Raw genomic sequence first — 22,198 nt, 5'->3', positions numbered from 1 at the left:
TCAAGGACCTCCAGTGCCAGATTCTGCACAACTATATTGGCCTCATCATCATGTGACGTTGGGTTTTCTCTCCTAACTTCTGGGCAAACCTCTTTCGCATAGCCAAAAATACCGCATTCAAACACACATTTGGTAGCCCTTCATACTCAGTTCTTTAAACTTTGCCTTCAATCCTTATTTTCGACACTAATGGTTGCCTGAGATCAACATTGACCGTCATACGTGCAAATCGACCCGGAGCTCCGTTGTCAGTGTTCTCATCTATCTCGATCACATGTCCAATTGTACTACCCACTGCCTTCAATAAGCACTTCTTGTACAAAGCCCCGGAGAACCCTGGAAGACTTTCCGTACTACCACTTGATGAGGATAGCTTTGAGCCGTCAAGAAAGACGTCGACCATGGTTGCACCGTTAAGTATTGCCTGTAAATTACCCATGGATCCTCCGAAAACGCCTTAGTATAGTCCTCCATTACTTGAAACTTAACAAGATAATAGTCATTTTCTACCTCCATCAGTTGAAACGCTCCACTTGGCTTCCATAACCCATAATCTTATTAGTCAGCACACTGAAGCCAATCTTCCTACCAATTAATTTCATGATAATGGACTTGGACATACTTCTTTGAATCAACGTATGAACTCTCTCAGAAGACTTTATATTCGGGATGCCATCCACCATCTCAGTAATCATAACACCCTATTTTAAATCAATCGTCATCTTCATAATCTTCCTCGCCTTTGTTATTTCTATCCCAGCCAATAAGCTTATCCTTAAAGGTGACCGGGGCCTCTTCTTCTCTATCCACCGCCATGTCCCCAACATCCGAGGGATCATCTTCCCTTTGCCTGACTTTCTTCGTCGCCCTCCCTAAGCCACTCTTTCTTGCCGCCTGACTTTGCATGATTTTAAATCAGATTTTTTAAGGTATGTTATTTAATAGAAAACATTCTCTTTTGTTGTTTAACCTTAATTGTAATAAAGATTCTACATTATAATTGGTGTATTATACTGCCAACGCTGATTTTCCCATTATCAACCCAGACTTCTCTGGCAACAAGAACGCATACATTTATGCATCAACTTCTTCAGGTTCAAGGCAAATATTGAAGGCTCATTTACTTGGTACATACTTTGATATTGTTACACTTTTAGGGTATACAGTTTGAATACAGAGAGATGTTATATTATCATTTTGGATCCTAAGAAGAAGAATGCAGAAACCGATGCACTCCCTCCGAGCACTTGAACTTCCCTCTTGGTTTTCATGGTTACCTTGTATGAAAGAGGATTTAAGTTGGGTGTTTGATCAAACTGTTTGAACCCGAGCTACAATCACGATCAACAGTATTACAATTGAGAGAATCAAGGAAGATCTGATTTCTTCCTCCAACTGACCTCTGGTTTCTTCATTAGGTTTTTCTCTCTTACCACTTCGGAACACCTCATTCAGAAGTGATTGGAATTTCAATACGAGCTCTGTGACTTTAGCTTTTGCAAAGTCCAATATCCACTGCAAGATGTCATTGTCTGGCTCTGCTTCACCGCTAGAATTCCCAGGCCTTCCATTTTCAACTGTAAGAAACACAACACCAGGGAAGGGAGTGTCGAATCATACAAAATAAAAAGGGCATTCATAATATGCTATTGCTATCAGGAACAGACCTGCAGGGAGAGGCAAGTCAAGGAGCTTCCGAACCAACTCGTTGTTCTTTATAGCATCCCAAACAGCTTTATCAGATGATATTGAAACGACCAGCCTCTACATGCACATCGATTCAATTTGGCAAACAAACAAAAAAAAAACATGGTCAGAAGAACTTGAGGAACAATATCTGGTAAAGCAAATATATGCAAAACACCTTGACAGATGGCTCAGTGAGGAGCAAGATGAAGCCATCGTAAACTCTACCAAGACCTTGACATAGCAACCCTCTCGAGTGACAGCTGTCCAAAAGAGGCTTCAACCATTTAAATTCTGGTGTAGATGAAGAAATCCCATGTATGTAACTGGTCCACAAAACAAAAGCGAAATTGCATGAAGCGCTCCAAGGGAATAAGTGATAAGCATAATTTTCTCATATAAGAGATGCAAAACTACAAAAATCAACACAGCAAGCAGAAAGTGAGAAATCCAACTCACTTGTGGAGAGCAGCTAAAGCAGTTTCAACTTCTGGTTTGGATGGAACTGGTCCCAAAATAAAATTATTGAAGGACCCAGTTCCTATTTTATTTTCATTTCCATCTACAACTTCTAGTCTTTTGCAAATTTCATTTTGACAGGAAGAAGAAGAAGAAGAAGAAGAAGGTCTAAGTGGAGAAGCATAATTGGATGGGACTGAAAGGTTAAGATTATGTGAAGAGGAAGAAGAAACAGCAGAGAGAGTAGTGGAAGAAGAATTTAACTGAATCTTTGGAAAGTTGATGTGCATGGTTCCTCCTCCCATAGTTCTGCTAGCTAGTTTTCTGTAATCAAAAGTCTGGTTTTGTTTGGATAAGCCAAAGCCTAGCTTTTGCAAGGCACCCTATAGTAAGATCAAGATTTTAGCCCTTCCTTTGGTTTGACTGAGATATTATTCTTGCAGAAAATTTTAAAATTTCATATGTAATTGTGATACATATTTTATATAATTATACATACGAAATCTTGATGTTACTTGAATTGTGTACATGTATATATTATTTTGAATCAAATTTATACATGCAATGAGTAAATTTAAAATAGTACCACCTAGTGATTGTAAAAATTAAACTAATTAAAATCAAAATTTTATTCCTACAATTAAAATAAATTAACGGCCATGTGTCGCATTATATATCAAATAAAAATTCTATATAAATTTCAGACTGATTCTAAAACAAAAACTATTACGATTTACTTCAAATGTAATATATATCTTCTTTCCTTTGAAAAGAAAAAAATAATGTAAATAGTCTGTGATTTCGAAAAGGAAACACAGACAAATCACCATAATTCAATTTTCTAACTTTTTAAAGATTTTTTTTTTGTTGAATAATGAGAAGTCCTAAACGCCCTTATCTAAGACTTGTGTTGATTATTCAGCCAGCTCCCACATCTGCCATCAGCAAACTCCAGCTTCCAGCAAGTGAATCTTCTAGTATCTGCAGTTCTCACGGGGGCCCTCTTTGAAGTGCCTCGCTACAAAGTCAGCATCTCTGTTTGCCTCCCGTGTCACATGCCTGATCCTCGTTTATTATAATGAATTCGAATTTTTTAGATTTGATTAGTTGATAAAATGTAATTATATCGTAATTTATTTAGTTCACATATTTAGTAATATATATTGTAATTATATTATAGGATACATAAGGTTGTAAGACTAACAGTTTGAATTCAGAAGAAATGATAACTCAAAACGGTTTAAGCACTAGAAATCATAGGACACATGACATTGTCCCCTTTTCTTTCTCAAATTTTATCATAATGCTCAACTCCTTATCTCTCCTTTTCTCTGTAACACCCCTTGCCCAAGCTAAATTGATAACTTGAGCGACGAATGCCACATTTGGCATTAAATTACCTAAATATCTAACACTTAAAAATGTAATAGGTTAACATTCAAAATACTATATTTACTTTTTCATTATCAAACACCATGTAATTTCCAATAATGTCATTTAAGTGCAATTTAAACATAACACAGTACATGTCATTTTTAAGTCCAAAATCATATCCCAAAAGAATCTTGAAATTTTGAGAGTCAATGTGATCCCCATGAAGAAGTACTCTTCGTAGCTTCTATCTATTTCTTTTACCTATGCGTTTAAATGTGTTAGCCTACATAAATAGTTTAATAAGTACTCAACTAAATTCAATCTTATCATATATATATAATTTATAAGTTTTTAATAACATTTATTCACAGTTTCTTTCACTAATATACTTAAACTTTTAATTCATTTTCCAAAATATAAAATCATTTAAATTAGCTTTATAACTTATAACTTTTACTTTAACGCATATAGTCACTAATCAACTTTTACATTCACATATCAAAGTCTTTTCTTAAATTACTTTCATATAACATATTTGATATATCACACATATATCACTTTGTATTGTTTTATGCATTCACTTTGAATCACATAAACACATTCGTTATATTTTATTTCACATGATCACTTTATTCACAATTCATAAAAGTAATAACATAACATGTATTCACAACACTTAGCACTTTACATTTCAATTTACTATCATTAAGTACTTTGTTTTCTTATAACTCCACCTAATATTTTATTTCACTATTTTAAAACACGTAGTAATTTTTGAACATTTTCCAATTTCATCTCCAAATTCATGAAAATTTAATATTTATTTTTATAACATTTTGATATCATTATTCACGTCATTTAAACCTTTAATCACAATATTCATTTCATATATCAAATTTTACACTCTTTACAATTTAGCCCTCTCTATAGTAATTTCACTATTCTACATCTATTCATTTATCCGTCATTGACAAATAAATAATTTTTCACTCCTTATACTTTTATCCTTAGTTTCATAAAATTCACTAACCGCTAAATTATCACTTTATCATTTATTATATTGCTAAATTCAATATACATATTCAATATTCAATAATCATAGTTATATATTATTTAATCATTTCATATTAAAATCTAAATACTTAAATATTCAAATTAAAATAAACTAACTTGAATTCAATTAAGTACTTATCTATTTTTTCATTTTCCTATGCTTTCTTTGTTATCGTCCCATACTAAAATAATATATAGAAAATTTTTATTTCAATTTCATCATTGTTTTCACCAACCAATCAAATTTCAACAAGTTTCAATCCTTAGTTACCATATTTTCCCTAAGCTTTAATCCATTCATTATGTCTACAAATATCAACTAAAATTATAAAATTACATCTACATCCTTTTCTCACAAAATGAGAAAATCTTTATCCCCGTACTTTTCACCACCATTCAATTTCCAAATTATCAGAAAAAATATTAATTATTATAAAAGTTATTGTTAATACTTGAAAATAACTTTAAATAAATAAAGAGGTTTGTTTAAGAAAGTATTCAATAATACAATGTTAATAAAATTAACAAGAGAAATAATTATTTTATGCATTTTAATCTCACTGTTAAAATATTTAATTTCACTATGTCTATTGAAGCCAATCTCACCATCCAAGTATATAACCAAATGAACACTAAAAATATGAAAAACACAGACCAAGTCAACAAAATAAAAATATTGACAATATTTTATCTTTGTAGATATAAATTTAAATTTTAAACTTCATTATTTTTAATTTTAAATTTTAAATTTATAAATAAACACACAATTATATTTTATATTAAGAATTAAATTACGACTCTATGTCTCATTAAATCTTCACCTTCTGCTTGGGGGTTATTTTTCTAACAATTTCGACTATATAATAAGTAATAACCCTCCCTGGGGCTTCTCGGTTCTCAAGGACGTCAATGGATTATGTAACTTCGAAATGAATATTATGAAACAAATTGCTCGTTATTAATAAGCCTTTTGTTTCCAACACTTGTTCCCCATAAAACAAAGTTAGCGTCGTCCCTCTCCGTAGGAAAAGGCAATGGAAAATCACAGTAAAAAAAAATGGAAAGACTGACTGATTCGTATACAAGGCCAAGAAGGAAACATTTCCAGATTCGGAGCTGGTTATTTCGTTATTCATTTTTGTTTTTTGTTTAAGAATTTCTTTCAACCTTCTCTGTGTTTTTTCCCTCTTACATTGTTAAAACACATGCAGGAAGTTGAAATGTATCTGATGATTCGGTGTTTTGGTTTTTGTTCTGTAATGTTTTGATTAGAGATGGATGAAAGCAAGGGACCATCACATTACGTAAGGCTTACAAAGGAAAAAGAGCCTCTTGAAGAGATCACCCCTGGAGAACTCAATCAACCCGTTCAAGTTCCTCAGGTTGGTAGTATTTCCATTCCATTGTTATTTAATAATCATTTTCCTTTTTATTATAATGAGTTTCTGTTGATATAATCTCGGATTTGGGGTTTGTAACGATAACCCATTTCTTTTAGTTCATTTTTTTAGATCTAGGTCTGAGTATGGTTTGAACAAATCAAGTTCTTTTTTTGTTTTTGGCTATTTGAAGTGGTATGGCATGGTGGGAAGCCAAAGCTTGATAATTTTATATATATATATATATATAGTTAGTGGTACATAGATGCCTTGAATGTGGGCAACCTCTACCTGAAAGCTATGAGCCACCTGCTGATGAAGACTGGACAACTGGAGTTTTTGGCTGTTTTGAAGAAACTGAGAGCTGTAAGAGTCCAATTAATCTATCTTTTTGTTTTCATATAGTTACTATCATTCCTTATGATTTCACAGTGCTGCAATTGTTGGATGATTATTGCAGGCGTGACGGGTCTGTTTTGTCCATGTTTGTTGTTCGGGCAAAATGTTGAAACCTTGAGAGACGATATAACAAGGAATGATGCATGCTTTTGTCATGCTTTATGTGTAGAAGGCGGGATGGTGATTGCAGCAGCCACCTTATTCTTCCACGGCATTGACCCTCAAACATCATTTCTCATTGGTGAGACCCTGGTTTTTGCTTGGTGGTTGTGCGGCATCTACAATGGCTTGTTTCGACAATCCCTGCAGAAGAAATATCATCTCAAGGTATACCCCCCCCCAATCTAGAATCTATAGGCGCATAAGCAGCTATGGGTGTTAGGTGATTTGCTAAGTTGTGGTCTGTGTTTTAACTGCAGAATTCGCCATGTCATCCCTGCTTGGTCCACTGCTGCTTGCATTGGTGTGCCTTGTGTCAAGAGCACAGGGAATTGAAGAACCATTTATCTGATAACGTCTATATGCAAATGACCCTTCTTAAGCCACCGCCGGTTCAAGTAATGACCTCTGATGGGCAGAAACAGGAGGAGCCTGCACCAGCCTTACCTCCATCTACAGTACCTAACGGAAATGATGAACAACCAAAATTGGAGATAACACCAGTATAGGATTGATTTCTTTCTTATCAATAATTATTATTTTTTATCATTAAAAGAAAAAAACTAGTAGGAAGGAACTCATTTATGTCTTTTATAATCGTTGCAGCAATTCATCTACCATATTTTTTTTGGTAAATGTAGAAAACTACCCGTATTTAAACTACAATCACTCTAAGCACTATATTAGATGGCTGTGGGAAGACGGTAAAACTTGGGTTCAAATTAAAAGTTATAGCTGCCATACTATTCACTAGTCGATTTCTTTCACGAAACATATATTTGAGATCAATTTCCTAATTATTAACAATTATTCTTTTGACATTTGATAGGACAATATTGTCGTAATCCATCTCACCAATTTCCACAAACAAAGTCTAATGCTGCCAAGCTGTTACAAAGATCACTCTTCTTATCATCATCTTCCTTTCTAATATCAACCCATCATGATACCCCATAATTCAGCCTCAATACTACATATCCCTATATTCCTTGCAAATCCTAAGTGTCAGACACCATTTTCATCTTTGACCAATCCTCCAGCTGCTGCAAAACCACTATCAAGTTGTCTAGCCATCTGTGTTCACTTTGAGCCATCCCGATTCAGGGCGCTGCCAATAAACATGTTGCCATATCTTCTCCTTTCCCCTATTATTTCTCATTTGTAGTTTGAGTCTTATCACAAAATTCTCGGCTTAAACTTTTTGCCTTGTCCAGCGTGCTTTCCCACTCAGAAAAATTATCAAAAAAAAAAAACTTGATTTCTTTGCATGCCAGCCCAAAAAACACCTCCCAGTTTTCATCATTCAAAGCAAAATATTCCGGCCTTGATAAGTTGACATGAACCCAATCAACTAAATTAAGGCCAAAGAATTCATTCAATCTGTCACTCTTCACCACGCAACTCCAAAGGCCAGCCGCTGGCAAACATTTTCACAGAACATGATCTATTCTCCAATCTAGCTTCACATTGATTAATACACGAAGGGTCTATTGTAATATGTCGTTTCCATCATTCCGCATCCGTTAGAAATTTTCTATGAACCACAAGCTAAACAAATACTCTCACTCGTTGTGGCCCCTTAATCTTCCAAATCACCTGCCACCTCTTATCAATTTCCCAATCAGATTCCTCGCTCAATAACTCATATGCCGACTTAGAAGTGAAGGCAGTTCCTTTGTTCCATTTCCAACCAGGTTTATCCTCGAAATCATAATTAGCCATTGGTGGTTTAACTGCAATAATATATGCAATAGAGGATGATGGCAAATGATTTTTAAGACATCCATATCTCATTCTCATTTATTGTTAACCATACTACAAACTGACACAGTTTCATTGGGTAGCAAATCTGGATTCAAACAGATCGTATCTGTAACACCCCCTATCCGTATCCGTCGCCGGAATAGAATACGAGGCATTACCAGATTTTACCGAATATATATATATTTAAAAAAAAACTCAATATAACCCCTTTATAAAAATCTAATTTTCCCCTGCAAATTTTAAATCGAGACCAATCCAATACAACCAATCCATTTCAATATATATTTTCAATATAGCTTTATCGTGTTCATAAGATAATCTCATCACATACCAAAACCAAAATTTGTTAGCCATACCAATGGCTAACCATACATTCATTTCATATAACATCTACTTTACTAGCTTATACATGCCATTGATTTCCAAAATAAAGTTTCTTTATATACCGAGATCTTGAGGTTGATAGTGTGATGCGTCTCCGACCAAATCCGACCTCCGAGCTCTTAACACTACAAAACAGGGGAAAAAGAAACAGGATAAGCACTCTGTGCTTAGTAAGCTCATGTAACAAGAATTATACTTACCTAATATTTTCCATACAATGTAATAAACATTCATACACCCATTCCATACATTATTCCCCTATCATGCACAAACTCAACATTCAAATTAGTCCAATAATTTCCATGTATCAATAATTTATACCATGATTGATGAGCTCATCAATACCATGATTTCCATTTCCTTGTTATTTTTCCATATTTACCCTGTTGAACTACTTGAAATTTCGATGGATTTTCAGAGGTACACTTTAGTGTACAATTTTGGGTCCATCAATTCATATTCATGTGCACACATTTCCATTTCAGATAGCACACTCCCTTGAACCTCATCCTTACGGGATTACCGGTCCAGCTAAATCTCAGAATATAAACTCACGAGTATTGTCTGGATTACCACCAAGCTAAATCCTGCAATGACAATTACTCTAATGAGCTTGGATCCGAATTACCACCAAAGCTAAATTCAGACCTAATTCGGATTACCCGTCCGGCTAAATCCATTTTCCACATATTCTTCAGGAGGGCTATATCATGATAGGATCACCCGTCCGGGCTAAATCCATTTTCCACATATTCTTCGGGAGGGCTATATCAGGATAGGATCACCCTTCCGGGCTAGATCCTTTTTACTGTCAATTCCTTTTCAGAGATCCATTGAATTTTCCTTTCATTCAACCGGGATTTATTTCCTCTTTTCATCAAGTATATCAATACTTCATCAATTATCATACAATAAACATACAACTCATATTCACAACAATAACAAACATTTCAAGCATTTAAGAATATAATTCAAGTTACACGAACCTACCTCGATACTTGTTCGTAAATAAAAATCTACTAATCACGAACTATTTCTTTTCCTCGATCTAGATTTGTATTTGAATTTTCCGGATCTAAATAAATAAATTTAATCATTAATCTAATACATTTCATGTTCATATGTAACATTCTCTAAAATTCCATTATTATTTATAGTGCATTCAAAGCTGTCTTACTGAGTCACAGTCACTAAATTATTTATATCTTGAGCTACGGAACTCAAAATTAAGATCCGTTAATTTTCCCTGAAACTAGACTCGCATATCTTCTTACATAAATTTTCAGAATTTTTGGTGTAGCCAACAAGTACAGTTTATTCTTTAAAGTTTCCCCTGTTTCACTTGTTGACAGTTCCGACCCATCTTCACTAAAAATTAATTATCTCATTGTACAGAATTCGGATGATGTTTCCGTTTGTTTCTTCTGAAAATAGACTCATTAAGGATTCTAACCATATAAAGTATAACTCATAATCATTTTTGTACAATTTTTAATGATTTTTCCAAAGTCAGAACAGGGGAACCCGAATTCATTCTGACCTTGTCTCACAAAACCTATTATATCTCATGATTTACAATTCCATTGCTTATACCATTTCTTTTATAAGAAACTAGACTCAATAAGCTTTAATTTCATATTTTATTCATCCTCTAATTCAATTTCTACAATTTTTTGGTGATTTTTAAAAGTTAACCTACTGCTGCTGTCCAAACTGTTTTAGTGCATGAGGTTAATTACCATTTTTCCCTAAACTTTCAATAAATGATAATTTCATCCTTGCTCAATTAACCTCTCAATTGAGCTGATTTTTCCTAAATTAACACATTATTCCATCACTTTAAACTACTTTATAACCTTTGGAAATCAGAATTTTAGCATTAGACTTTAATTCCAAACTTTTTCACAATTAGGTCCTACAAATCAATTTCTATTGAAATCACCTAATAAAATCATCTCATAAACAAATTAAAGCTTCACTTTCATCCTATTTCATCATAAAATTCCAGCACATATTCATAGCAACTTTCCATTTCATTCATAAAATCAAAAGCTAATGAATTTAGTAATAGGACCTAGTTGTAAAAGTCTTAGAAACACAAAGATTACAAGAAAAAGGCAAGCATTAACTCACTTGGTGCAAAAATTATGAAAAAACAGCTTGAAGGAACCCTTGGGACGTTTTTGTCTGATGAGAATGCAGAAAATATGAAGGGAATTCTAGATATTCCACTTTAATCCTAACTTTTAAAGTAAATTTTGCAATATTTCAATTTTACCCTTAATTCTTCAATTCTCCTGATTTTTCTCAACGTATGCCGCCCAAAATATATTCTTTTGGGATTATTTTCAATTTATGTCCCTCCTCATTTAACAATTGAGCTATTTAATCCTTCTAGTAACTTTTACAACTTTTCAATTTAGTCCTTTTTACGTAATTGACTATCCAAACATTAAAATTTTCTAACGAAATTTTTATACCATATTACTAATATTTCATAATTATTTATAAAATTATTTTTGACTCGGTTTTACGAGATCAAAGTCTCGATACCTTATTTTTACCCAATTTCTTCAATAATTTCTTATTCTAACTAACCACTAAATCGGTAAAATTTTTCTATCGATATTTTCATACGATTTTCCTATCATATCAATATTCATGCAAAAATATTAAAATAAATTTATCTTTAAATCAGATTTGTGGTTACGAAACCACTATTCCGATAACTTTGAATTTGGGCCATTACAGTATCCAATTTCTTATGATTTTTTATTCATTCATCTCTCCAAAAATTAACCTCCTTACCATTTTCGACATTCCAAATCACGCCGTCCCTAACAGCTTGTAAGATCTAGTCCACCTATCTTTCATTTATTTTTTTACAGATGATCTTGTGTTATTTGCGGAGGCTACAATTGATCAAATGATGGTGGTGCGTCAAGTGATGAAAGTGTTTTGCAATTTCTCTGGCTACAGAGTGAGCAATGAGAAAACTACTATGTATTTCTTAAAGAATGTTTCTAATCAAATGAAGGATCTGATAAGTGGAGGACTGAGTTATAATTCTGTTGAAGATCTTGGGAAGATCTTGGGTGTCCCTCTTTTTCATCGATGAATCACGAAGGCTACTTTCCAGTATCTTATCAACAGTATGAGACAGAAGTTAGCCGGCTAGAAGGCGAGTGCTTTGTCTTTGGCTGGACTAATTACACTTGCTAAAGCGGTACTGTCAACCATACCTATTTATGTGATACAATCAACCGTTGTTCCAAAAGGTATTTGCTTGGAAATGGAGAAAATAATCCGCAATTTTGTGTGGGAGAGCACGGAAGATTAGTCAAATTAAATGGGAAGAAGTGTGCAAACCAATTAAAAGTGGTGGACTGGGATTTAAGAATTTGAGCAATCAAAATGATGCTTTCTTGATGAAGATAAGTTTCAACATTATTCGACAATATACAGTCAGCTTTGGGTGCAAGTTCTTCGTACCACAAACTTTGCGCATAAACAATGCATTGCAGTTATGGAAAGGATTGAGTAAAGTCGGGGAAGCTGTCAGGGATGGTATAATTCATCTACGATATTGATTGTTATTTATAGTTTGTACAACAGGAAATATTAACAAGGAAAAATAAAAGAATAAGCAAACACTTCTATTTAGATGATTTATTAAAATCACCGTGAAATTATTTTACATTGATGATGTGCTTGAGCGGAAAAGAGGAATTAGGATAATATAAGAGAATTAATGATGTGCTTAAGCGGAAAAGTGAAAGGATAAAATGTGAGAATTGAAAAGGTAAAAAGAAAATTAATTTTAAATGTATTTGTTCAATCATCCTAATCAAAGGGCGAAATCAAAAATATAATATTATCTTTATATTAAATTAAATTTTTATATTTTTAGAGAATTAAAATGTAATTTTATTTTTATTATTTTAAATTTTTAAATATTTAAATAAAAAAATTTACATTGTAAGGCCGCTGATCCCAACCTTTTGCCATGTTTTATAATCTCTAAACAGCTTTCTCGTGACCTAGCTTTTGCATTTTTCAGCCTCTAAAAGCGTATGCATGAAAATAATATATTTTTCAACCTCACGTGCTCCTTTAATGTGCATTGAGGAAATTCGATTAATTTTTTCTAAAAACTCATATATACTTTTTTTTTAAAAACCCAACACATATATAAATAAGCTTATATTTGGATGCTTTCACCAAAAAACCTTATATTTGGATACAAATTACCAGTCGCGTTACGGCGTTAGAGAAAATAAATCCGATTTCTTCCGGGTCCTAACCCACCCCATATTCAAAAAAATTCCAAGACAAGTCAAAAGTCAAACCCCCTTTTCTTGGGTTCAGGGTTTTACCCGCACTAGGGAATCCACCGCTGCATTCCGTTACAATGGCGCGATTCCCAAGATCCGCAGTCCCGCGCCTTCTCTATACCTTCTTCTCCAGCAAAACGAGGAGGTTTTACCCCTCGCCGACCGCCGCCCTTCTACTAGGGAATTTTGAGGTCCGTCAATTCTCAGCTGGCAACGTCGCGCGAGCCAAGGATGCCAAAGAACCATGGTGGAAAGAGTCCATGGAACGACTCCGAAACATCGGAATTTCTGCTCACATCGACTCTGGCAAGACCACTCTAACGGAGCGGATTCTTTATTATACGGGCCGGATTCACGAGATCCACGAGGTTCGTGGCAAAGATGGCGTCGGAGCAAAGATGGATTCCATGGATTTAGAGAGAGAGAAAGGGATTACTATCCAATCTGCTGCCACGTATTGCACCTGGAAGGATTACCAGGTTCGTAAGTGGTTTTAATTTGATCTAATTTGACAGTTTCTTTTTTTTTTTTGAAAGCTGTGCATAAATTTTATCTACTGTTTTAGATTAATATTATCGATACGCCTGGTCATGTTGATTTTACGATTGAAGTGGAGAGGGCGCTGCGTGTTCTTGACGGTGCCATTTTAGTTTTGTGTAGTGTTGGTGGTGTACAAAGTCAGTCAATTACTGTTGATCGACAAATGAGAAGATATGAAGTTCCGAGACTCGCCTTTATTAACAAGCTTGATAGAATGGGAGCTGATCCATGGAAAGTTCTCAACCAGGTATATATTTTGGATGTATATTCATGTAACCGAGCTGAACTTCACATCTTTAACGGTGGTACACTTATAACTTTTTTGTCTGTTGTCAGGCGAGGTCTAAGCTTCGACATCATAGTGCAGCTGTGCAAGTCCCAATTGGCCTTGAAGAAAACTTTCAGGGTCTTATCGACCTTGTGCAACTAAAAGCTTATTATTTCCATGGATCCAGCGGGTTTGTTTTAATATTTATGGTTCACTTAATTTTTCTTTGAGTGTAGAGCCTGTTTCATTTCTTTGACTTTCTTCAATCATATTCTAACTATTTCAGAGAAAAAGTTGTTGCGGAAGAAATACCAGCAGATATGGACGCGATAGTTGCAGAAGAGAGACGTGAACTGATAGAAATGGTGTCTGAAGTAGATGATAAACTAGCTGAAGCTTTTCTAAATGATGAGCCTATTTCATCTGTTGATCTTGAGGTCTGTTTGAGGAATGATCCTTTATTTACTAATTTAGTTTCCAATGACAGAGTGTACCTGAGTTGATATTGCCATCCAGTATCAGTTTTGAACTTAAAAAATGGCAGAGAAAATAGTATGGTTGCCTTCTTTGTTACTTTACATGCATCAAATCATCAAAGTTGATACTTGTTTCTAAAAATTAATAGTGGATGTGATGGCCTCTGATCGAATTTTGAATGATCCTGCATGTTGAATGGTTCTTCATCTTTCTGTCTATGTACTTTAGACCGATTGTTCTTTTTCAGACCTTGAATGTTAAAAAAATGTGAAATTAGCTTAAATATTACCCTAGTGTAAACCAAGGAACTTTAATTCTAAATGCTGCTGTTTTCCTTTTTACTTGTCCTCTTTATGAACTTCCTATGAATCCTAAAATTTGGAGCAGGAAGCAGTTCGTAGGGCAACCATAGCTCGAAAATTTGTACCTGTATTCATGGGTAGTGCGTTCAAAAACAAGGTACTTATGATCAATTCTGCTCTTTGGTTTCTGTTAAATTCACAATCAACCAACTTGTGCAACAAGGCACCACACCCAATTGGATACCCTTTCTCATATTGTTTGGAAGGGATAAGCATTATGTACTTCGTTTCACTAATTTTCCGGGTTATGAGATGCCATTTCTCAGATGCTTTCTCTTTTGCTCAGGGTGTACAACCACTTTTGGATGGTGTTCTTAGTTACTTGCCATGTCCAATTGAAGTCAGTAACTATGCTCTTGATCAAACAAAGAATGAAGTGAAGGTATAAAATTGATAGTGCAACTCCAATGAATAAAAGGGCTTTTACCAACTCTGATGTGAAACATTTACTTCTTTCTTTTCATGTAATCCTTAGAATTCTCTTGTAGGTTATGTTGCCCGGAACCCCGGATGGACCACTTGTGGCATTAGCTTTTAAGTTGGAGGAAGGCCGGTTTGGTCAGCTAACATATCTAAGGTAATTCTACTGCATCATTTTCTATTGATTTTTTGCATTATATTAGTATTTAGCGCTTCTATTATGCTAACAGTATTTGAACTGATGAAGAGTCTACGAGGGTGTGATTCGAAAGGGTGATTTTATAGTGAACATAAACACAGGCAAGAAGATTAAGGTTAGTTAGCTTATTGCTTCATGTTCTCTTGGGCCAATTTTTTAATCCCCTTTTTTGTTAATTTCCCTCCTACGTGATCTTGTTAGGCAACACAACATTGTTCCATTTTGCCTGTGAGAACCTGCACATCCAAGTGTTGTATGGGAGGTCTTTTCTTTGTTTCTTGTTTTTTGCAAGTGTGATTTGGTCTTGAGCTACGAAGAGTAAGATGGACTTATAGAAATACCAGATATCTAAAACTAAAATATGACTTTAGATAGTTTTTGTGATTAATGGCAGAAACAGTATTGGTTAAAATTTTGAAAAGTAGTTATCCGTTATATATGCCATATACTTGCCATACATGCAATTATGCATGTTAGTTTCACCCAGACAAGCAAGGTGGCTATTCATCAAAATTGAGAAAAATTGGCCCTCTTTGCTAATATAATGCTCTTAAATTGTGGTCCTGTTAGGTCAGAACATGTGCTGTTATTGGTATTGTGGTTGATGTGATCCACTTTCATGATATGAAATTACTTTTCCTTATTTTTCAATGCAATTTGTTTCTCTTTTCCTTGCTGTGCTAACCTGGATTTTGGAGCTCAGTCTACATGCTAAATGTTTACTATTTTGTCCCAGGTACCTCGTTTGGTTCGGATGCATTCTGATGAAATGGAGGTTAGATTTTACTTGATATCAGTCTTAGTTGTTATCTGAACTGTTCTGTTTTAGTCAATTGGTTGATTTAATATTGTTCTGTTTGCGGTTCATAATACTCAGGACATTCAAGAGGCACATGCTGGGCAAATAGTTGCAGTTTTTGGAGTAGACTGCGCTTCAGGTCCTATTCTCACTTAGCATATTTCTATACACAAATAAAAGCTTTTATTCTTTGATGTTATATATTTATTTATTCAAGGAGCTTGACTACACAACAGGAGCAATAAAAATGCCAAAAAATGTTGGTTGAGTAGACAAAGCCATGTTTTCCCACTTCTTTTTTTGCTTTAAAAAAAAACCCAGGAAAGGCTTTCAAAGAATTACCATAACATATGGCATTGTGTTTCCAGGTGATACATTTACAAATGGATCTGTCAAATACACCATGACCTCTATGAGTGTCCCTGAACCAGTGATGTCATTAGCTGTTCAGCCGGTTTCAAAAGATTCAGGAGGCCAAGTGAGTGCTTTTTGGACTCATATAAATGCATATGTTGGTGCACTCCATCATAGCATATGATGTTAACTACTGATGAATCTTGTGTTTCTCTGAATTAGTTTTCAAAGGCATTGAACCGTTTCCAGAGAGAGGATCCTACATTTCATGTAGGGTTGGATGCTGAAAGCGGGCAGGTTGGAAAATTTATTTTGGATGACTCTGATACCATTCACAACTCTATTTTGCATTAACTGACTTACAGTGTTATTGTTATTATTTATTTACATAGACAATCATCTCTGGAATGGGAGAGCTTCATCTCGACATATATGTGGAAAGGATCCGGAGAGAATACAAGGTCTTGACCCATTTGTTTAGCATATGACATAAGAGTTTCTAAGATTATTATGATTGAAATTCATGTTTTAAATAATTTATACTTCCTGAAAACAGGTTGATGCAACTGTTGGAAAGCCTCGTGTGAATTTCAGGGAGACTATAACTCAACGTGCTGAATTTGATTATTTACACAAGAAACAGTCTGGAGGACAGGGTCAATATGGTCGAGTATGTGGGTAAGTAGCAATGATCTGTCTTTGGCTTGTATTTCTATTAACATCATAATAATATCTATCTTGTATTTAAATTAGATGCAGTTCCTTGACGCCTGAATCACTTGTCTGAAACCGCTCTTCCTCCCTGATTCTGTTCTGGACTAGTTGTTTTACATTATCAGATTTGGTTTTGGAAGATTATTACTTGTCCACTGATATGGATATGTTGGTTTCTTGTATTGATAGGTATGTTGAACCAATTCCACCAGGGTCTCCAATAAAGATTGAATTTGAGAACATGATTGTTGGACAAGCTGTACCATCAAACTTTATTCCTGCAATTGAGAAGGGTTTCAAAGAAGCTGCAAATTCGTGAGTATATTTACTTTACTCCCTTATTCTTGAAACTCACTCATCAATACAGAATGATTACTTGTGCACTTAGTATTGTTGTGAGTATAAATTGATGTACTGCTTCCATATTCTTTTGTACAGGGGTTCATTAATTGGACATCCAGTTGAAAATATAAGGATTGTTTTGACTGATGGTGCATCTCATGCAGTAGATTCTAGTGAGCTTGCGTTTAAGTTAGCTGCTATATATGCATTCAGACAGGTATGTCTAATGTTCTTAGGATGATATTCTATGAAATGATTAGTTCATATCTTTTGCTTTCCCTTTTGTTCTTTTTGGCAGCCTTTTGTGGATTTTCTTATTTTGACTTGTGAAACAGTGTTATAGTGCTGCAAGGCCTGTGATACTGGAACCTATAATGTTGGTTGAGTTGAAAGTACCAACAGAATTTCAGGGTACAGTAGCGGGTGATATCAATAAGTGAGTCTATCCTTTGTTTTATACTTGATGTTTTTTGGACTTGGCAATTCTTTGATATTCAATCTGATTTGCTGCATCCTCAACTATTTGTAGGAGGAAAGGTGTTATTGTTGGAAATGACCAAGATGGAGATGATTCTATAATTACTGTCAATGTAAGTGAAACTTGTTTTCTTTTGAAAGGTTCAGCTTAGCTGCATATCCAAGCAAATTTCTTACGAACTCTGGAATTTGCACTTGGAATTTGTCCACGGTCTTTCATGAATTCCCTTGTTAACTCAGGTTCATCTTTATTGAAATACCCATGTTGATATTCTGGTTTTCAGATATTTTAGGATTCGTGCCATAGTGCTCAAAGAAAATCGTTAATCATTTTGTATCGTGGGAATGTGATGTTATACTTGTGCATATGTCGATGTCTGTGTCCTGCATGTAGAGTCCTGATTTGCCATCACAAGTAGCACTTAAAAATTAAACCCCCTTTCTCCAAAGAGCTGAATATCATTTCTCTTGTCTTTCTAGGTCCCGTTGAACAATATGTTTGGGTACTCAACAATGCTTCGATCAATGACACAGGTGAGTGTGTGAGGCACAGAATCTTTTCATAGAAATTGGCTTGATCCTTCTGAGGTGTGGATTTGTTTTTATCATATGTAAAATGTAATATCATGTATACAGGGAAAAGGTGAATTCACAATGGAATACAAGGAGCATTCACCGGTTTCTCAGGACGTGCAAATGCAATTAGTGAGCACTCACAAGGCCGATAAAGCTGAATAAATAACGAGCAAGACTGCTTGAAGATTGAAGAACTGGGTACAAGTTGTATAATTTGTTTTTATTAATTCTTGCTCTATTTATTGCAGCCATATGTTTCATCATCTTTTAAGTCGCAAAAATTTTGAAAGCACAATAATGTGCAAACTGCCGTTTCTCGACCATCATAGATGAATGTATCTTTTCTTAGCAGAATAAGATTCCATGTATATTTCCAACTTATGGCTAACCATAGCAACTAGTTAAATGCTTCTCTCTGTTTTGTGGGGAGCTCCAGATTTGGCTCAGATTCACTGAGGGGTGCAAAGTACTGATCCACCATATCGTCCGACACTTTTTCTAAGCTTGGAGGTTCCCACTGCATATCCAAAGATTTAAAATAAAAATAAATACGAGTTTGGCAGCAGAATCCAGAAAATCATTAGGCGTTCGAAATGTAAAAAGGGTGACACCTTTGGAGCAGAGTCTTTGTGCACCACTCGTGCTCTGACACCCTGAAATGAAAGAAAATAACTGATTTAAGTCCATGAAATTTTATTCATTTACTGGAAAGTGCAAAATCTAAATAGTTTTGTACCTCGCAGAAGTCATTAGAGATTCGCTTAGATATCCCTTGAAGGGACATCCGATACTCACGAACCAAGCACTGGTCAAAGGTTTGAAATCTGCCTTCTCGTACCTGAATCACTATAAGGGCACCATGAACAATGCCTGATTTCCATTCAAAGGGGAGGAAGGGGGATGGCAGTTAAAGAAGCTCACCGATCTCAAAGACACCTTCAAGCTCAATGGTGAAGCTTCTTTAAGTTTCTTTAATGTGGAATTGCACCATGCATCATTTGTTGCAGATGCCTCACTTTCCTGAAAAAAAACTACCAGTAAATTATTCAAGAAAGTTCACTGCAGCTTTAGTTTTGATAAATATATTATGTTACATCAATTTTCCAATATATTAAAAAGGAACTAGATGTGGGAAATGATTATATCCTGCAAATTTTGTTGTGGCTGAAATCTTCTTACTCGCAAACAGATTGATTTTAACACGCATTTTATATTAGTAATGGGCCCATTTTAGCACACATTTTAGTGCACTCAACGGGTGGTGTAGCTATGTAAAGATATAGTATTCCTTTATATTGTTGCATTAAACCAATGCCTTCTTGCCTTTGCTTTTTCTAAATGCTTTCATGAAACAACTTCAGCTTTCTAACTTACATGGTCTGAAAAAGATAAACAGAAGGAAAGAAAGTGCTTACCACAGCATCGATAATTTCCCCAACTGTGTCATGGCCGAAACATTTATTGAGCACTTCAATCCTATATATGTAACATGCTTAATGGGACGAAATTCAAAATAATGAATCATATATTATAATAAAGAAAGAAAGAAAAAAAGGAGAAAGCACTGGATTAGCAGTTAGAGCCAGTAACAGAAATATGGTCTCCTATATGAGAAAACTAACCTGTGCAGCGCACTGATCTTTTCAGGATAGACTGCATCACTATATTTCTCCAAACAAGACTCAATGACAGAAGGATCATCGGTAACCAAATTTCCAAGCTCTTCTTCAATCAGTGGAAGCTTCTGTTATTGTAACAAGTGCACCAATCTTATATAACCAGGGAAGATGAATAAATTGTAAGGAAAAAGAAGCACCCAAGTCAAAAGCCTATCGGTACTAACATCAGTGTTTGAGTAGTGTGTCGCAAGCCCGCAAGAAACCATTTCAGCCCCACTGAGTTTTGCTCCTGTCAGACCCAAGTACTCTCCTGGAAACACATTTGTTTAAGTGGAAAGATGATTGTTCTAGTTTTATAGTGAAATACAGTAAATCCATGATTGAACATATACATTACAGGTCCAAGAAGCCAGTAAAGAAAAGCAAGTGGAACAGGCATAAAGAAAACATATTGTAAAGGCCTACCTAAGTGACCAGGTAGACGAGAGAGATGAAAGGATGCTCCGGCATCAGGATGGAAGCCAATTTGAGTTTCAGGGGTAGCAAAAACCTGGAAAACCATGTGTCTAAGTTACTTGAATTTCCAAACGGCAATTTTAATATTATGAATGGAGAAAGTGAACAATAAGAGTCCTTTAAACAAGATGATTACAAGGTAACAAATATATAGCCTGCAGTAAACTAAGGACCGTCGAATGAATAGCGGAAAGAAAGAATAACCAAAACAAATCACTGCAACATACGGTTCTATCAGTCGCAAGCCGAAATGTCCCAGGTATCGAAATTCCAGCTCCACCACCCATAGTAATGCCATTTAAAATAGACACCTAGAATCGAATCATTACTTTATATATGCATATCTCTATCATCAATTTGTCAGTACTCCGTAACAACTTATCGTTTCAATAAAGCTTCGAAAAGAATAAATCACCAACAAGTAATGATTATCAGCATTCAAGGAACAGAAGGTAAACACTCACATGAGGCTTCAAATATGTACCAAGATGGTATATAAAGCTATACAACGTCCTAAAAAAGCCCTTACACTTTTCTATCTTCCCTGCACTAAGAGAATTTAAACGGTAAATAACCATGAAAAATCAACCATACAATAAATAATGTCTAACAAGAAAAACTTTCAGTACACTACAATCTATTCAGCATACATTTTATTCATCTAGGTTTTACCTTCATTTATCAAATGATAAAGAGCAACAATATCTCCACCTGCACAAAATGCCCTTCCACTGCCCTTTAATTATCCAAAAAAAAAATTCAAATTGTCAGTTGTCTCTAAACATTTTACTGAACTATTATAATAACAATTAGTATTTTAAAAAATTGAAATTACCTTCATGACCACAAATCCAATATTGGGATCATCTTCCCAAGATGCGTACAATTCATGCAACCTAGCGCCCTGCAATGGGAAGTAATTTCCTCCGCAAATTGTTAATCTAATCCAAAGAAGATATAAAGCAAACCCCTAGATAACGTAACAGGGATTCAAATGTAAAGAGGAACTTTACTATATTTGTATTGAGAGCATTGAGAGACGAAGGTCTGTTGAGAATCGCTACTCGAGAACTCGCTTTACCTTCAACCAGCACCTAAAGTTTTACATATAAACACGTAAGTATATACCCCATTGATGCCTAAATTGATCTAACTCAAGGTTTCAAGAGAGAAAGTGATCAGACTTGATTTTGAAGATCACCAGCAGAAGAATTGATTGGAAGCGAGGATAGGTTTCTCTTCAACCGGATTAGACTGTCACGATGACGACTTGTTACCAAACGCTTTAAGCTCTGCATTTCGGATTTGCCCTCTAAGCTTTAGCTCAAAATTGAGCAACTGCGGAGAAGAGGAAGCCAAAAGAAATGCCGTGTCGTAGTATTATTAGCCCATCAGAAAAAAGAAAATGAAAATGGCGTTCCAAGGGGCTTGTTTGGCGGCTTTAGTACCACTCTGCCAGCCTAACAAAGGATAGATCTTTTCCAAACTGGGTTTTAGACTGGACTTCCTATAACGGTCCCAGAGCTTTAAGGCCCATAGAACTG

The 22,198-nt window shown here is 35.0% G+C and overlaps 4 protein-coding genes and 1 long non-coding RNA gene across 7 annotated transcripts in view; 2 read left to right on the top strand and 3 right to left on the bottom strand.

The window, feature by feature from the left end:
• Window positions 1–1,095: 1,095 nt before the first annotated feature.
• Window positions 1,096–2,591, bottom strand: LOC105802559 (uncharacterized). Its single transcript, XM_012634264.2, has 4 exons — window positions 2,146–2,591; window positions 1,865–2,012; window positions 1,668–1,764; window positions 1,096–1,577 (listed from the first exon to the last, which is right to left on the bottom strand). The coding sequence occupies exons 1-4, from the start codon at window positions 2,448–2,450 to the stop codon at window positions 1,312–1,314; spliced, it is 816 nt and encodes a 271-aa protein (XP_012489718.1). The 5' UTR covers window positions 2,451–2,591; the 3' UTR covers window positions 1,096–1,311.
• Window positions 2,592–5,846: 3,255 nt separating this feature from the next.
• LOC105801449 (cell number regulator 6) lies at window positions 5,847–7,106 on the top strand. The gene is made up of 4 exons (XM_012632752.2): window positions 5,847–5,954; window positions 6,203–6,317; window positions 6,412–6,677; window positions 6,770–7,106. Exons 1-4 carry the CDS (start codon window positions 5,847–5,849, stop codon window positions 7,016–7,018), a joined length of 738 nt encoding a protein of 245 aa, XP_012488206.1. The 3' UTR covers window positions 7,019–7,106.
• A 1,569-nt stretch (window positions 7,107–8,675) lies between these two features.
• LOC128034696 (uncharacterized) overlaps window positions 8,676–22,198 on the bottom strand; it is a 51,020-nt gene continuing 37,497 nt past the window's right edge. Inside the window, exon 3 of the long non-coding RNA XR_008190848.1 lies at window positions 8,676–8,782. This is a non-coding gene — a long non-coding RNA (uncharacterized LOC128034696). The remainder of the gene's footprint in view (window positions 8,783–22,198) is intronic.
• Window positions 12,926–18,896, top strand: LOC105802560 (elongation factor G-2, mitochondrial). 2 transcript variants are annotated; one of them, XM_012634265.2, is made up of 20 exons: window positions 12,926–13,470; window positions 13,557–13,778; window positions 13,868–13,989; window positions 14,086–14,236; window positions 14,664–14,735; window positions 14,925–15,020; window positions 15,127–15,215; window positions 15,306–15,372; window positions 15,994–16,032; window positions 16,135–16,195; window positions 16,425–16,534; window positions 16,633–16,707; window positions 16,803–16,871; window positions 16,967–17,088; window positions 17,314–17,439; window positions 17,563–17,683; window positions 17,802–17,902; window positions 17,996–18,056; window positions 18,424–18,477; window positions 18,580–18,896. In XM_012634265.2, exons 1-20 carry the CDS (start codon window positions 13,069–13,071, stop codon window positions 18,679–18,681), a joined length of 2,262 nt encoding a protein of 753 aa, XP_012489719.1. In that variant the 5' UTR covers window positions 12,926–13,068; the 3' UTR covers window positions 18,682–18,896. The 2 variants fall into 2 exon arrangements, with proteins under 2 accessions (XP_012489719.1, XP_052479447.1); XM_052623487.1 differs by having other exon boundaries at window positions 13,324–13,470; window positions 13,652–13,778.
• Window positions 18,715–22,080, bottom strand: LOC105802562 (3-hydroxyisobutyryl-CoA hydrolase-like protein 1, mitochondrial). 2 transcript variants are annotated; one of them, XM_012634269.2, is made up of 14 exons: window positions 21,839–22,076; window positions 21,668–21,748; window positions 21,490–21,558; window positions 21,327–21,390; window positions 21,119–21,198; window positions 20,882–20,965; window positions 20,604–20,688; window positions 20,363–20,448; window positions 20,142–20,263; window positions 19,935–19,995; window positions 19,441–19,539; window positions 19,256–19,357; window positions 19,131–19,172; window positions 18,715–19,036 (listed from the first exon to the last, which is right to left on the bottom strand). In XM_012634269.2, the coding sequence occupies exons 1-14, from the start codon at window positions 21,950–21,952 to the stop codon at window positions 18,917–18,919; spliced, it is 1,209 nt and encodes a 402-aa protein (XP_012489723.1). In that variant the 5' UTR covers window positions 21,953–22,076; the 3' UTR covers window positions 18,715–18,916. The 2 variants fall into 2 exon arrangements, with proteins under 2 accessions (XP_012489723.1, XP_012489724.1); XM_012634270.2 differs by lacking the exons at window positions 18,715–19,036; window positions 19,131–19,172 and having other exon boundaries at window positions 19,256–19,365; window positions 21,839–22,080.

This window comes from Gossypium raimondii, chromosome 11 (assembly GCF_025698545.1).
Source record: "Gossypium raimondii isolate GPD5lz chromosome 11, ASM2569854v1, whole genome shotgun sequence".
In the NCBI taxonomy this organism is placed as follows: Eukaryota; Viridiplantae; Streptophyta; class Magnoliopsida; order Malvales; family Malvaceae; genus Gossypium; species Gossypium raimondii.
This window is presented reverse-complemented; position numbering and strand designations above follow the sequence as displayed.